Below are 17540 nucleotides of genomic sequence, written 5' to 3'. Positions count from 1 at the left end.
TGAATGGATCTTCTCAAAGAAGTTCCAACAAAATTAGCTACATTTTTTCTAGAAAGCTTTCTTTCACGTTCTCAGTTCTATCTCCCTTGTTCCACTCCTCGCCTCGACCCGCAGCTTCATCGTGTAATTGCAAGACTTCAAGACCAATGCTTTCCTTTGATTTGTTGTAAATTCTATTGGAAGCATTCTCGTGGTGACCCGCCTATGCCTTGTGTTATTATGATTGTGTCGTAGGGTGGAACGAGGGAAAAATAACTCGAGAACATGAGAGAAATCTCTATAGAAAAAATTGTAGCTATTTTTATTAGATCCATCTATTTTTATGCCATGCTGTTTTCTTAAGCTTTGGTAATCTCCATCCACATCAAACCAGGAATATGTTTTGGTTATTAAATTGAAAAAAAAAACCAGTGAGGGAGAGAGGGAGATTGAAGAGGGGGTGCTTGAGTGTGATCCAATTTGCTACGTGTCATGCATGTGAGGCACAAGTGGGTGATTGATGGTATTAATCGGCTCGTGGGAGTACATGCGGTGTGTACGTCGACGGGTGGTCGACATATCACGTCTTGCATGGTAGTCGCCTCTAGTAGTTGGCTCCTTCGTGAGGATGAAGGGGCAATGGGATGGGGAGATTGGGACCCAGAGGCTGAGGAGGAAATGAAGCGAAGAGGTGAGGAGGCTGAGGTGGTCTGCATTAAAAGAAAGTGTGTCCTTGATTGGCTTAACGAACGCCTGTGTAATCAAATCAAAGAGAAGGTATGCCTGAAGCTGAGTGAGGAATTCATCAGAAGCCAAGTAGGTCTATTCTCTATGTGTAGTGTGTTCTTGTTCTGTCCAGGAAAACCTTCGTCGAAGAGAGAACTAGGTAGATGGTTGCAGGAATCCATCTTGCATGATTGTGCTATTTTTAAGATCTTCTATCTTGGTAAGGGTTTTTTCAATGTTTTGTTTATCAAGGGGCAATCTGTGTGACTGAATTGTTTTCCAAGGGCCCTTTGTTCTTTGGTTAGGGGCTAATTCATGTCTTTCCCTTCGACCCTCTTTTGATGTTAATAAAAGTCTACAAAACGCCTAGGGTTGCCCCCTTGGCTGAGACTAGCTTTGCATGATATTGCTCAATCTCTAGGTCTGGTGCTGTTTGTCCCTGGTGATGAGGTAGGAGGAAAACAAGGGAATAGTGTATGTATTACATGGAATCCTTCTATCGAGACTCCGAAATCTGTGGAAGTTGACTTAGGGCAATTAGGGAAACTAGAGCTAAGTCTCAAATTTGGTGCATTCCCTGGAGCTTGCTTTAGGTGTGGGGCTTTTGGGCATATTGCCAAACAATGTTTGACTTTCAAGAATTGATAGAATTTTTATAAATCAACAGGCTGCTTGGGTGCCTCGCACTTTGAGGTGAATGTGGATTACAGCTCTACTTTATCTCACCATCTCCCTTTAATGTGGGGTTGGTCTTACTGTGATGGGGCTGGTTTGGACTTATCTCATTATTCCACCAGGAAATTGAGAGTTAATAATCTACTGTTGAAAAACCCTCTTTCTGTGGAATATACTGAGGCAGCTATTAATAACTTGAAAAGGAGAAAGGGAGCTGAGGGTTCTTGGAAACAATTTGCCAAATGAGATGCAAGGTGTCATTAGGGATGTGGGAAAATTGAGAGCTCAGAAAAAAAAATGGTCTACTCTTTTAGAAGAGTTGTTGTTGAAAAGACAAACTGTTGGGCTGGATTTTGGTGACACTGAGTTGTACTTTAAGTGTCAAGCTAATATCTAAATGGTGGAAGATAAATGCTTTAGAGAACATGAATATTGGACCAGAAAGAGCCTCTTCAACAATAAAAAGAAACCTGACAATAAGTTTTTAAAACTTTTCAAGAATAAAAGTGACATAGTTGATGGGGGGTGCATTTTAGATGAGGATGTCACTCCTTTAAATGACCCCAAACTGCTTGCTTTGAAATGGGTCAAATATTTGGGGTCTACATTGAGCCTAAAAGAAGACTCCTCTTTGAGGAGGTTTCAAGTTGAAAATAGGCTACTTGGTCTTCTTAATCAGAAAATGGACTCTGACAAAGCTAAATGGTTAGAAAGGGATATTAAGATGGATGAGTGTTGGTGTGCCCTACTGAAGTTGGACAGGGAAAAGGCACCTGGGTGGGATGGTCTTTCAACTGAATTCTTTATTACCTTTTGGCCCTCTTTAAAAGAGGTGGTGTGACTGACATTTATAAGAAAGCCTTCAAATTTGGTTATTGTTGGGACAAAGTCTTTAAAGAAGGATTGGTGAAACTCATCCCCAAACAGACTACAGGTTTGGGCATTGGAGGCCTATCACCTTACTGACTATGATTACTGACTGTATAAAATCTTAGCTAAGGTGCTTGCTATCAGAATTACCCCTATCTTGCAAGAGATCATCTCAAAAAAGCAACATGGCTTTATTAAAGGCAAATCCATATATGACAACATTTTTGCTGCTTTATTTGGTAGAGATGTGGCTATTAAAACCCAGCAGAAATGTATCATGATGCAACTAGATCTTGAGAAAGCATATCATGATGCAACTAGATCTTGAGAAAGCATATGATGGATACAGTGGTCTTTCATTGCAAGAGTGATGGAAAGAATGGGGTTTGGTATTAGAATGGCAACTTGCATCTACTCTCTTTCCCAGGGTGGTTTCTCTAATGTACTTCTTAATGGAAGAATAGTAGGAGGCTTTGAAATCAATAGGTTAGTCAGATAGGGATGCCCTCTAGCCCCTCTACTGTTTGCTATTGCTTCTCATCCTCTGATTCTATCACTTGAGCTGGCTTGTAGGGAAGGCAAGATTACTGGCACATAGTGAGCAACTGGTGGTCATTCAATGCTTTGCTGATGATTCTCTTTTTTTTCTAATTTTTAAAGCTGAGAACTGCAATGTGAGAATGGCCTTGAATATTGTTTAGGAGTTTGCTGATGCCTCAGGTTCTAAATGCAATATCCTAAAATCTAGGATCATAAGTTTGATAGAGGATAATGATTTTGATCTCCAGAGGTGGGGATATGAGGTAGTACAAAAGGGCCAGATAGTGAGGCTGCTTGGAGTCCCCTTTGGGGTGGGTATTACCAATAAACAACTGGTCACATGGGCCATAAACAGGTTTGCTGAGAAATAAAGAAGTGGGAAGGCTTGAGAGTACCCTTTCATATCAAAATTGATTTATGCAACTCAATGTTGAATGCCTATGTTATGTTTCTAAGTCCAGTGCTTAAATTTGGGAAATGCCACTGGAAGGAAATTATTGGTCCTATCAAGGATTTTCTATGGAGAAATGACGTAGGTAAGAAAAGAGTTCATGCATGGTTGGCTTGGGAGAAATTGGTAGTGCCCAAAAATGAAGGAAGCATTGGTATCACCCATTTGCCCACCCATTGTGTAGCTAGAAGGAGCTTGATGTTGCCTAGGATGCTTTCTCAATCCTCCACTTGGTCCTTGATGATCAGGGAGCTAGTGGAACTGATTGAGGTCTTGACCAAAGGGAAATGGGGGAACTTAACTTGGATAGATAAACTGTTTTCAGTTGCTCCTCTGAAAATTACATGCTCCGATTTTTGTAAAACGCTTTGCAACAGTTGGAAAGAGAATCTGTGCCTTTTGGTCTGGGATGGTGGAGGGAGAGCTTCTAGGAACTCTATGTTGTCACTTGGGTTATGGTGGACTCACAAGTTTGACCCTCCTCTTGCATCATTGGATATTAAGGTGGCTAAATGCCTTAATAACAAAGGTATTAGACACCTAGCTGATTGTTGGGATAGGAATACTAATGGATGGAAAGAGTTGAATGCATTATCCCTGGAGTTTTAGTTAACCAGAAAAGAGAGAGACGTGATGATGCAGGTGTTAGAGCTACTGCAGAGTGAGATATGCTCCACAGCCACAGATATTTAAGTCTGGATCAAGGATTGGGCATGGTCTAATGGTGTTAAATTGAAGGATGGAAAAACTAAAGACATGATGCTCTCATGAGGAAGGGAGATGCTAATGTTATGTACTGTAGTAAAATATGGAATGTAAAGTGGAGTGTGGCAAGTTGGAAAAAGAGATGGCATGTGCTATGGAATTCTCAGATGCCTAGAAAATTTTAGGTTTTTTTGTGGAAGGTCTATATGTGGGCACTTCCTATGGGGTATAAGATGCAGAAAAGAAACATGGCTAGTGGTGTATGCCCTAGATGCAGGTCTTCTCTAGAGAGTGGTAAGCATCTATTTTGGGACTGCCCTGCCCTAAGAAGCACTTGGGGCAAAATGACGAGGTGGATACAAAAGGGTTTAAATATACAGATTTTTTGGGAGGATTGGCTTCTTGGGAAATGGGCAATTAATGATGAATGCAGTGGATTGGTTTTTAACATTATTAGAGCTTGCATCTTATGGGAAATTTGGACCAGCAGAAATGACATTGTTTTTTTGAAGTCTACTTGCATAGGACTGCAGGATTCTGAGTTAATGCATAAATGTATTTGCATGTGTTGGTCCTTCTGTAATGTAAATAAAATTTGGTATGTGGAGTTGGATGTGCTGATTCAGAACTTACAGAGGAATATCTCATAATGATGCCCCCTTTATATTGGCTGAGTTTCTTGCATACTTTGGGTTCCCTAATGTGGATTTGCTGGCTGTAGGTTAAATGTTGGATTCAGAAGAAAAAGCCCCCCAAATTTGGGCCCAAAACACAGAGATGGTACCGTAAGGAAAAGTAAGTGGATCACACATTTGTGGCTTTTATTGAGAACCCGGTTGGCACGAGACCTATTGTTAAGGTGTGGTCAAAACATGGAGGTCTGCTGGAGAAACGGTCTCCCCGGGGCTGCACTACTGAGGCTATGATGGAGGCTTGTTTACTGCTGGGATATCGGATTTCTTGGGATCAATCCAATTTTTTATGTGAGGATGATAGATGGGATTTCCTTTGTAAAATTCTGAATGAGATCCAAAAGGAATAGAGTAGTGTGGACTGTGGACGTGGGGTTTTAGAGGTTGTGAGAAAGTTGTGTATCTTTCAATAGTTAATATATATACTTTATTGTTCCTTAAAAAAAAAATCGAAAAAACCATATAGAATAGTAATCAACTCTATACTCTCACCACCCATAGTAATAATGAACCTGTGAACATTGTCATGGGGAACTCGTGGGCGGCCCATGATGACATATGCATCTTCCAGACTATATGAGGACATGATATGACGAATTGTTGAAAGGGGGTGCTGGTCGAGAAGAAGAAGAAGAAGAAGAATGACGAGAGGAAAGCAGAAGATCGAAGCTCAGAAGCGGAATGCGGAGCGCAATCAGAAGGCCAAGGGTTCCCAGCTCGAAGCCCGCGCCGCTGCCCTCAAGACCGTCTGCCCCATCTGCAAGGCATGTGTGCTCTCTCATCTCATCTGTTTAAATTCTCAAGTATGTTTAGGGTATTTCTTGTACAGTGAGGTTTAGGGTTTGCCCATGCCTAATCAGGTTCTGGGAATTGGGTTGGCCTGCCCAATTAGGGTTCCCCCTACCCAATCTTGTGCTGGCTGCAGATACAACTTAAGATTTTCGGTTCAGACATAACTTCTTCAGAGCTGTTAGGTTTTCTTGGTCCTGTCTGCAGGTATAGTTTAGGTTTTTTGCCTTCACCCACGTAGAATTTTTACCTTAGCAGCAGAGTTTCAATCAGCACGGGCAACTTGGGCGCTCCTGAATGGATGGATAGCTGATAACCACCTCCCACACACATCCTTCCGCCCCCTCCCTCCACCCCCCCTTTTCTATTTGAATGCTTGTTGTTCAGTAGTATGGAAGAGCCCCAACTGGTTATTCAGCAGTATGGAAGGGACTGTACAGTAGCACACGTGGTCGTACAATAGTACGGAGCTGATTAGACAACTGTTACATGTAACTCACCAAGAGACAGCCATACAGCTTTAGGTGCAGGAGAAATGCCTGTACAGCTGCCAAAGACGGACGTACAGTATATGGAGTGACATCATCCACACTCTTTTGGCCACCTGGGCCCGCAGTCGGATGGAAGAAGGAGAATAGGACAGCTGTACAGTACGTGTAGAGGGAGGGAGAGCCAAAAAAGATTGAATCAGAGATTGGGAGAGAGTTGGTCAACCCTGACCTGTCTTGCCTCGTGGCCACGCTGTCAAACCTGTCCAAATGGGTTCAAATCTGCCTGGGCAGCTGCCCACGCCACCTAGCATCAATTTGTCTACTCTGGTGAAGAAGTAGAACAGGACAGCTGTCTAGCATCAATTTGTCTTCTCTGGCGAAGAGGGACGTACAACCGTCGGAAAGGAGGAGGAGAATAGGACAGCTGTACAGTAAGTGTAGAGGAGGGAGAGCCAAAAAAATTGAATGAGAGAGTGGGGGAGAGTTGGTCAACCCCAACCTGTCTTGCCTTGTGGCCGCGCTGTCAAACCTGCCCAAATGGGTTCAAATCTGCCCGGACAGCTGCCCATGCTGCCTAGCATCAATTTGTCTACTCTGGTGAAATCTTTATGCATGAACCTGCACCTTACACTTGGGTGCTGATGACACGAGTGAGGACGTCATAGCACATAGTCTATGCTAAGCATGATGAAGTTGATGATACGACTGTTAAGTCTGGAAATAACCTTTGTATATGCTAATTTCAAAAACAGCTCCATTTGCATCTTGGTGTGAAAATAAGTGAGACATGGCAAGGTCAGTTGGGCTAACACTCACAGGCTCTGCATGCTTTTGAAAAGCAGCTTTGTCTGCCTCCTGCTTTTTTGCTTCCAAAAAAATTGAATGAGAGAGTGGGGGAGAGTTGGTCAACCCCAACCTGTCTTGCCTTGTGGCCACGCTATCAAACCTGCCCAAATGGGTTCAAATCTGCCCGGACAGCTGCCCATGCTGCCTAGCATCAATTTGTCTACTCTGGTGAAATCTTTATGCATGAACCTGCACCTTACACTTGGGTGCTGATGACACGAGTGAGGACGTCATAGCACATAGTCTATGCTAAGCATGATGAAGTTGATGATACGACTGTTAAGTCTGGAAATAACCTTTGTATATGCTAATTTCAAAAACAGCTCCATTTGCATCTTGGTGTGAAAATAAGTGAGACATGGCAAGGTCAGTTGGGCTAACACTCACAGGCTCTGCATGCTTTTGAAAAGCAGCTTTGTCTGCCTCCTGCTTTTTTGCTTCCAAAGATTTTTGCCTTGCCTTTCCCATAGCAGGATCTTTGGTTTAAGTTTATCGACCAGCTTTGCAAGCGCTCTCTTGCTTCCATTGGAAGTATCACTTCATGCCTCTGAGGGTTCTGGACCCTGGATGTTAGCAGTCATCTCCTGTCTGTACACTATGTCAGGGCCTTTGTTGTGGGTGTGCCCAGTTTGGTGTGTCCCCATTTTTTCCTCACTTCCATGTATTTTTCCCATTTTTTGTTTGGTGTGGGAGGCTGTTGTGTGCCTGTCGGCTGTATCAGATGCTGGCCGACTGGACACTACTGACCCGACTTGATCTGCTGCCCTGGCCGACTGAAGACATGCTGGCCGACTGGGCTAGAGCAGGTCATGGGCTGCTGTCGGCCTGTTTTGTGCTGGCTGACCAGCAGCCTGGGGCCATATAAAATGGCCCCTTGCCCCCCCACATAGTTCATTGTAAATTCCGGGATTTCTTTGGTGTATATAGCAGAGTTACACTAGCTTCTCTCTCTCTCTTGCATCTGTGTATTGCTCTCTACAGCAGTTGTCTAGGTGTTGATTGGAGACTGTTTTGGGCTGTATGGGACTTGGAGATCGGGTAGAAGGCGGATATCATCGTTGGACAGCCACCTTGCACCCTATTTGCAGCCTCCTCTTCTTCTTTTTTCCCACCCACCCTCCCTTCACAAGACCTTGTGAACCCTTGAGATGGCAGATTTGCTTGAGATGGCTGAGAAGCACGTGAAGATCCCGACACTCCCCACGTTCCTAGTGGACTGCCAGTTGGACGGGAAGAACTACAGCATATGGAAGGTAATGATGGAATCTAGATTCTATTTTGGAGTCTTATGACTTGGCTGATTTCATTGTTGTTGGGGTTCCACGGCCGGAGTTAGAGGAGGGGGAGTTACCCTCTATTCGGAAGGAACGGGAGGCACAAGCACACAGTTATGGGATCATGTCAATGCAAGAGTCCGTTCTTTCATCTTCCTCAATTGCACACCACAAGTGATCAATCATATAAAGCATATGACGCTAGCCAGAGGTATTTGGCAGCATTTGGCTTCTCTCTACAACAGGGTATCACCCATGAAGAGAATCTCCTTGGAAGTTCAGATGTGGGTGATGAATCCTGCAAAGTCGTCGATGATACGGGAGCACATCAACAAGCTGCAGGCTCTTCAACAGGAAGTTCTCCAAGCAGGGAAAGAGATATCATCAGAGGATATGCCCATAATGTTGCTGTCACATTTGCCCTCTCAGTACTCAGCCTTTTACTCTTCGTTGATCACCAGTGGTGGCAGGCTCAGCACCATCACATGGGAGGAGCTCGTGCCCATGGTCTTGGACTAGGAAGAGCGATTCACGAATCCTCCATAGGGGGGAGGTTCTGAGGCCTTAACTGGCCAACGGTCGAAAGGTCGTAATAACAACAACAAGGGCAAAGGGAAGGCTTCATCGGAGAAGTCTTCTGAGAAGAAGCCTGACTTAGACCGAGAGAAACTGAAGGCCAAGAGGACCTATAATGATTGTGGCGAGAAAGGCCACTATTGGAGGAGGTGTCCTAAGCGGACCAGGAAGAGTGCTGATTCTTCAGCTTCAGGTGCGCAGACTCCAGCCTTTGTGCACTTGGAGATGTTGAACACGGATGCTTCATCTTCTTCGAGCGAGGAGGCAGTTGGCTTCACCGCAAAGGATACTCGGGAATGGATTCTTGATAGTGGTGCTTCCAGGCACATGACTCCTTCTCGTGACTTCTTTCTGGATCTGAAACGGTAGTCAGGTCGAATTTTTATTGGCGACAATTTCACCATACCGATACACAGTGAGGGCCGGATGGAGATCATTCCCGATGGCAGAGGGGGGAAGCATTCCTCTCGTGTTCTTTACGTCCCAGCACTTGGTTTTCATCTGTTGTTAGTGCATGAGGTGTGCAAGATTGGCTTCTGGGTGGAGTTTGAGAAGCATTCTGTTGCTCTACAGGACTGCGAGTGTTGGGTGTTGGACTCACACACTCACACACACAAACCTGCACATTAGGGTTAGGTGCAGGGTAGAGAAGCTCACACACAGAAATGAGAGAGAGAGAGAGAGAGAGCCAAAAGTGTGGTATCCACAAAATGCAAGTCAACCCTTGCATGTGTGCCACATCCATATAATATAGAAGTACAAAATATTATATGTTAGAGTGTCCTTTCACACTTGATGTCCAAGGGGAAAAACCACATGGGAAAAAGTGCCCTTGGTTAAGCCCTGTTCACACATAGCACTACCATAAGTGTTCCATATAATATAGAAGTACAAAATATTATATGTTAGAGTGTCCTTTCACACTTGATGTCCAAGGGGAAAAACCACATGGGAAAAAGTGCCCTTGGTTAAGCCCTGTTCACACATAGCACTACCATAAGTGACCATATGCCTACAAATCCCCCCTGTAGTGGAAGTGTGAACCTGTACAAGGTAGCAGATCACTCTCTGTATAAGAGTAAGCCCAAAGCTTTGCGGAAAGCTTCAAACTTTTCTCGAGGTAAAGCCTTTGTGAATAGATCTGTAACATTATCCTGTGTAGGGCAATAAGATAAACTGATCTCCCCTGCATGTAGCCTCTCTCTGACATAGTGATAATGAATCTCTATGTGCTTGGTACGTGCATGAAATACTGGATTTCGTGCCACGGCCATAGCACTCTGGCTATCAGTGAGAATGGTGGTGGGTGTCTGCTGACACTCACGAAGATCAGCCAATAGTCTCCTCAACCATACACAATCTACTGTAGCTGTAAAGACTGCCCTGTACTCAGCCTCACAAGTAGATGTAGCAACAGTGGGTTGCTTTTTACTCAACCAAGATATGCATGAACTGCCAAGAAAAAAACAATTCCCACTGGTGGATTGTCTGGTATCATAATCACCAGCCCAATCTGAATCACTGTATGCATAAAGCTGCAAGCTGCCCCCCCTGGGATAGAACAAACCAAGATCGAGGGTACCCTTAAGATAGCGAAAAATGCGTTTGACTGCTTGCCAATGCTTTGTGCCTGGGCTGTGCATGAATTTGCTCAACAAAGACACTCCAAAAGATATGTCTGGCCTCGTGTTACACAAGTAAATGAGGCATCCCACTGCCTGGCTGTAAATGCCGGCCTCAAAAGGCTCTCCAATATCATGCATAGTAAGCCGTACACCTGGTTCTACCGGAGTAGAAATGGGCTTACATTCATCCATGTGAAACCTTTTTAGCAAACTTTTTATGTACTTAGTTTGCTGCATAACAATGCCATCATCTGTATGCATAAACTGTATGCCGAGATAGTAGTGTAAAGGCCCCAAATCTGACATATCAAATTCAGCTTTCAAATCTGAAATTTGTGCTTTCACCATGCATCTTGCCATCTCCATGAGAGATCTATTTTTCCTTTCAGCTACACCATTCTGCTGCGGTGTATAAGGCACAGTACATTGGTGTTTGATGCCCTTTTGAAGCATATAATCTTTGAATGCATTTGACATGTATTCTCCACCTCTATCTGAGCGGAGTGTTTGGATTTTACATGCACACATATTTTCAGCCATTGCTACAAAGTGTCGAAAGCATGTAAACACATCTGCTTTTGCTTTCAAAGGGTAAGCCCAAGCAAACCTGGAGTAGTCATCAATGAATGTGACGAAGTAAAGATGCCCCCCTATGGATGGTGTCCGCATTGGACCACATACATCACTATGTATGAGCTGCAATTTACTTTCAGCTCTAACAGCTCCATCTTTGGGGAATGGTTTTCGTTGCATCTTTCCCAAAATACACCCCTCACATACATGTCTTGGTGGAGACTCAAGAGGCGGCATATTATCAACCATATGATGCTTCTGCAAAAGCATCAAACTCTGAAAAATTACATGCCCAAAACGAGCATGCCATAGCTCTGCATCATGCATAGCAGGAGTGTGGGCAGCCACTGTATTTGCATCATAAGTGCGCTTGTCATAGCTGTCCAGCTTATACAAGCCTTTGTATCGTGTTCCAGAAGTGACTATTTCGTAACCCTTTGATGGGTCTTTCACCAAACACTTCCCATCTTCAAATTCAACCTTTAAACCTTGGTCGTTCATGGCTGAGACGGAGAGCATATTTTTCTTTATCCTTGGAACATACAATACATTTTTCATACATATAGTGGCACCATTGGCTGCAATAAGTATGACATTACCAATTCCTTTTACTGGATATGTGGTATGATCTGCACATGATACAGTGCGGTCATTTGAAGCATAAACCAAGTGCTAAAATACATCTTTGCATGAAGTGATGTGGCTCGAAGCACCACTATCAAAATACCATGATGCATTCTGTCTGTCAGATGCAATGCAAGACATATCAGTGTCGGAAGCACTTGGTGTGTCACTAGTGCATGTGACCAAAAAAGTGTACTCTTCCTGGATTACATTAGTTGATTGCTGTGCTTTGTCATCAGAAGAGTCTGCTACTGCATTGCCTGCTTCTTTCTTTTTCTCTTTTGCAATCCGCTTCCTACATTCACTGATGTAGTGTCCAGGCTTATGGCAGTAGTGACATTTGCCCTTCTTTTTGGGCTTGTTTGCATCCCCTTTGTCAGGTGTGAAAGCCCAAGTAGGAGGGCGGTAAAGAATGAAGAGTGTTGGTGACCATCTGTCTGTCTGGGATAACCTCATCAATGTTGAGCAATTGTTCCTGCAAATCTTTCACTATGGTGAGATGATTTGCCATGGAGTCACCCTCATCCATAGAAAGAAGATCCAATTGCCTCTTCAAGTAGGCAACTCTTGCCTCGTTGCGTACCTGATACATTGCTTCCAATGTGTCCCATGCAAGCTTCGATGTCTTGCAAGAACGAATGTGCGGAATAATAGTCCTTTTCACTGAAAGGGCTACCAATGACATGGCCTATGCATCTCTAGAGTCCCATCTCTTCTGCTCTTGTGTGGGAGCAGGATCTACATCAGGAGGTCTTTGAGCACCTCCCCTTTGAGGCGTGGCTGGCTGTATGGTAAGTGGGCGTGTGTCATCACCACACACGATGCCCTAAAGCCCTTTGGCTACCAGCAAATTACAGATCATGAAACTCTAGAGGGAGTAGTTAGATCCATCCAGCTTGTCCTCCTGGGTGAGCACACCAAATACATCTGTAGCATTCTGTGCCATGTCAACAAAATATATCTGCAAGCAAACCAAGCACCAATGTGCACTGCCAGGCAACCAAATGTCCTGTGCAAATGTATGCCTGCAAACCAAAGCAAGTGTAAACCTGCACCAAATTGTCCAATTACACACAATGTGTATACATACGCGACAAATCGCAGCTGTAATGCCCAATTTCATGCTCCAATTAGAAAATCCCCAATTTTTATGCACTCCAATCGCTTCAATGTGCATCTCATTGGCCAATTTTCACAAAAGCCCCAAATTTCTGCAAGTGAAAGAGGCTCAATTTGCTGATTTTGACCTCAATTTTGAAAACCCCCAAAATTCTGCAAATGAAAGAGGTTCAATTTGCTGATTTTGACCTCAATTTGAAAAAATCCCCAAATTGCAAGCAAAGCAAAATGCCCAATTTTTTTCAATTTGTCCTGAAATTGGCAAATTCCCCAAATTGGACCTGCAATTTTCTTGTGAATTTGACTAGAGAAGTGTCTGCTAAATCTGCATATGACCTGCACTGGAATGGCTGCAAAATCCTGTATTTGTGTTTGACCAAAAATTTGTACAGAGAAATACCTTCAGGCAAGGGCAGCAGGCTTGGAGCAGACAATCGAATAGAGGGAGCCAGCAGGCTGGCCAAGTCGCAGGTGGAGACGTTGGAGGGAGTCGTTGCAGGTGGAGAAGGCGGGTGCGTGTACCGGGCAGCAAGATGGAGGCGTGAGTGTCGAGGAGCTGCAGGTTGGTGGAACCAGGTAGCTGACAGCCAGGTGGAACCGGGTGCGGGTAGCTGCAGGTGTCGAGGAGGCCTGCAGAGCGTGGGCGTGGAGCAGTCAAAGTCGCTGGTGTCGGACCAGCCAGAGAGAAGTGGGCGATGGAGCCAGAAGTTGCAGGCAAGTCGCTAGCTGTAGCGAACGGAACTTCGAAGGTGGGCGTGCGAGTCGGCGTTGGGCGACGACGACGGTGGCTGGATGGAGCAGGGGCGCGCCAGACGGCAGGTGCGAGGGGACCTGGTCGGAGGCGGCGCTGCGTGCGGAGGTCGGAGCAGCGGACGGACGGACGGCGCGTGGACGGAACGACAGGATCGAGACGGAGCGAAACGGTCGTCGCGTGGAGTAGCGCCGGCGGAATGGGACAGCAGTGCCGGAACGGAACGCTGATGACCGTCGACGGGTCTGGGCAACCGGCTGGGGGCGCTGACGGATGAACGGCGGTTGTAGCTGGCGGTGCCGCCTGCAAGCTGGGCGGTGGTGGTGGGCTCCCCACTAGTGCTGCCCGATTCTGGTGGCTGGACGGAGGAGCGCCGACGGAATGGACGGACGGACGTCGACGGAAAAACACAGCATCGACGGAAATTCACAGGCGTCGATGGAATTTCGCAGTTTTTTCTGCAGATTCTGTACAGGCACTACTCCAGGGCCAGCTCCCAGCTCTGATACCAAATGTTGGGTGTTGGACTCACACACTCACACACACAAACCTGCACATTAGGGTTACGTGCAGGGTAGAGAAGCGCACACACAGAAATGAGAGAGAGAGAGAGAGAGAGAGAGAGAGAGAGAGAGAGAGAGAGAGAGAGAGAGAGAGCCAAAAGTGTGGTATCCACAAAATGCAAGTCAACCCTTGCATGTGTGCCACATCCATATAATATAGAAGTACAAAATATTATATGTTAGAGTGTCCTTTCACACTTGATGTCCAAGGGGAAAAACCACATGGGAAAAAGTGCCCTTGGTTAAGCCCTGCTCACACATAGCACTACCATAAGTGACCATATGCCTACAGCGAGACTGGCCAGGTTGTTTGGGAAGGTGGCGTGGAGAATGGTATATACAAACTCTCCGCACTCTCCTCTTTGACAGGTTCTCAGATTGGTGATTTGTGGCACTTTCGGTTTGGCCACTTGAATGTGGATGCGCTGCGGCGAGCTTTCCGAGACGAGATGGTGGTTGGCTTGCCAGATGTTGGCAGCAGGCAAGGACGCTATAGTTCTTGCATTCGTGGTAAGCAACACAGGGAATCTTTTCCGAAGCAGGCTTCTAGGCGGGCTTCGAAACCTTTGGAGTTGGTACACACTGACTTGTGTGGACCTATGCAGACTACATCCTTGGGAGGTTCTTTGTACTTTATGTTGCTGCTTGATGATTGTTCCAGATTCACATGGGTTTATTTCCTTTCATAGAAGGACCAGGCTTTTGCTCGGTTCAAGGAGTGGCATGTGATGGTGGAGAAAGAGTCTAGCTTACAGGTGAAGACTCTTCGGGCTGACAAAGGAGGAGAATTTTCTTCCAATGCTTTCGTGAGATTTTGTGCGGAACATGGCATCAAGCGGGAGCTGGCCAATACAGGTTTGCCGTCAGAGAATGGTGAACGTAAGAACAGGACTGTGGTGGAGATGGCGAGGACGATGCTGGAGCATCGTGATCTTCCTTGTCCACTAGGGGGAGAGGCTGTGGCTACGGATTTCCATATCCTGAACCGTTCTCCGATGACTTAAGTACCGAAGATGACTTCCTTTGAGGCATATTTTGGCAGGAAACTTGATGTCTCCCATTTCCGTGTGTTTGGGAGCGATGCATATGTTCACATTCCGAAGAAGCAAAGGGGGAAGCTTGACTCAAAGTCCCAAAAGCTTGTCTTTGTGGGTTATAACTCTCTTTCCAAGGGATACAGGTTGTATGATCCAGAGAGGAACGAGGTTGTTGTCAGCAGGGATGTGGCCTTTGATGAGCAAGTTCCGGTTTCCATTGTTGATGAGCCACCACTTCTTGGAGACCCAGAAGATTCTGATGATGATTCCCAGTCTATTGTTTCAGCTGGATAGCCTCAGTCAGTTGAGGAGGTTGAACCCGTAGCTGGAGATGAGCCCTCGTAGGAGTAGGAGGCTCTGCGTTCTGTTCGAGTACCCAGGTGGTTGGTTGACACCCTTCGAGAGTCGGGTGTCACGGAGCTTCCCTCCGAATGAAGCATAGAGGACGGACCTCGAAGATCGCACAGAGTTCGTAATAAAAGTCATTCAGCGGAGCTTTTAGAGATAAACTATGCTTTGATGTCTCGTATCATGTGGGACAAAAAGCCCACTTCCGTAAAGGAAGCCCTTGCACAGGATACTTGGAGGAAAGCCATGCAGGTGGAATTGGATGCCATTGAGAAGAATAACACTTGGGAGTTGGTACCAAGGCCATCGAAACGGTCTGTCATTGGTGTCAAGTGGGTCTTTAAGACCAAGTATACGTCAGATGGGTTGGTGGACAAACACAAAGCCAGACTTGTGGGTAAGGGTTATGCTCAACGGCTTGGCATCGACTATGAGGATACCTTTGCACCGACAGCGAGGATGACCACGATTCGGACGGTTATTGCCCTTGCTTCTTCTCAGCGGTGGCCTGTATATCATATGGATGTCAAATTTGCGTTCCTTAATGGTGACCTGCAGGAGGAGGTGTATGTTGAGCAGCCTCCAGGCTTTGAGGTTCGAGGATCAAAGGGGATGGTTTACAGGTTGCGGAAGGTCTTGTATGGTCTTAAGCAGGCTCCCAGGGCTTGGAATCAGAAGATTGATTCCTTCTTTCTACGGACTGGATTTCAGAGATCGGTTGCAGATCCCAATCTATATCTCTTTTGGGAATGCGGCATGGTCATGTTGATCATCCTTTATGTGGATGACCTCATTCTCACCGGCGGTCATATGGAGCACATTGTAGTTGACGAAGGTTGCCTTGTCAAAGGAGTTTGAGATGACCGATTTAGGCTTACTCCACTTCTTCTTTGGGTAATCGAAGACGAAACAATAGGATCATTTTGAAGAGAGAAGCCCTCGGGAGATGGAACCATAGATGGTACCTCCTCTGCACATGCACGGGACCGAAGTAGACTCCTCCTCTGAAGAAGAAGGAAATGAAACAACCACTGGAACAAACTGATCATCAGTGATAGTAGAAGTTGCCAGGTTCAAAGTAGGGACAGGCTCCAAGATAGTGGAAGATGCCTCCTCTGAAACATAGGAAGGAGAAGCAACTGCCAAAGTAGGAAGCTCGAGAATATGTGAGGATCTCACGGCAAAATCATCCACCTACCCAGTAGAAGAACCGCTATCCTCCTCTGAAAGAGACGAGAGAAAATCTGCAATAATAGCATCAGCATGAAACAACACAAGGGAAGGGAGATACTCATCCAAAGGGATTAGAGGAACTGATAAGGTCTCTATCAGAAACTCCTGTAAATAATCCTCTGTTGCGGATAGGGCATTGACTTCTCCTCTGTGACCACCAGGATGGACTGACTCATCCTGCTCCTGTGAAGATGAAAGAACAGGGGGATCATAGACAGCAAGAAAAGCCATCTTAGCATGAGACTTCGTACCCTCCTATGTCGTTGGCAAAGTATCTGAACCATCTGTCATGGGTGAAGTGTCTGAGCCATCAGAGGAGGACTCCTGTTTTGCTTTAGCTTTGGCTTTAGCTTTGCGGGAAGTAGCTTGTCTGGCAAAACATGTGGCCTCAGAATGACCAAGATTCCTTCATCTTGGAACCCTTGTTGCTGTCAGAATCGTCGTCGTGAGAAGATGACTTTGTGGTGACTTTCTGCTTCTTGTTGTTGGAGTTCCCTTTTCCGCCTTTGCCTTTGTCCTTGCCCTTGTTAGAGGCAACAAAAGAAGACTTTGACTTGCCTTTTCCGCGAAGCATGCACTTGTCGTGGAGATAACTCACGACTTCCTCAAAAGGGGGGAGAGGCTCACTGAAGTAGATGTGATCTTTGAAAGAGTCAAAGGATGATGGCAGCTTTTATGGATCGGGTTGTTGATTGAGCTCCCATACTCCTCAAGCTGCCTCTTGATCCTTGTGAATTCCCCAATCTTATCAATGATATTATCTGAGTCACTGATGGTAATCTTCTCAAGATCCGCCTCCAACTTAGCAATCTTCACGGAAGATACTCTCCCGAACCTCCTCTGAATCTCATTCCACATCTGATTGGCATCACTCCAGGAAGATATAAATTGTGCTTGGATAGATGGTGTCATACAATGGATGATGATGAGACGGGCCCGTCATTGTGTATAAAACGACCAAGTATGGTAGTTGGTAGCAGTCAGCTTCATGGAATCACTCACTTGAGGGGGTGAATAGGATGGCACATGGGAAGGGGTTGGGATGAGGGTTTG

General features: G+C 45.6%; 1 protein-coding gene across 1 annotated transcript in view; it reads left to right on the top strand.

The window, feature by feature from the left end:
* The first annotated feature begins 5145 nt into the window (after window positions 1–5145).
* Window positions 5146–17540, top strand: part of LOC147606149 (uncharacterized) — a 51515-nt gene continuing 39120 nt past the window's right edge. Inside the window, exon 1 of the mRNA XM_086792363.1 lies at window positions 5146–5402. Coding sequence (XP_086648489.1) covers window positions 5280–5402 — 123 coding nt within the window. The 5' untranslated portion in view covers window positions 5146–5279. The remainder of the gene's footprint in view (window positions 5403–17540) is intronic.

This window comes from Cibotium barometz, chromosome 58, assembly GCF_041138505.1.
Source record: "Cibotium barometz isolate CiBa-2024 chromosome 58, ASM4113850v1, whole genome shotgun sequence".
NCBI classification, from domain to species: domain Eukaryota; kingdom Viridiplantae; phylum Streptophyta; class Polypodiopsida; order Cyatheales; family Cibotiaceae; genus Cibotium; species Cibotium barometz.
Note: the sequence above shows the minus strand (reverse complement) of the source record. Positions and strands in the feature narration are given on the sequence as shown.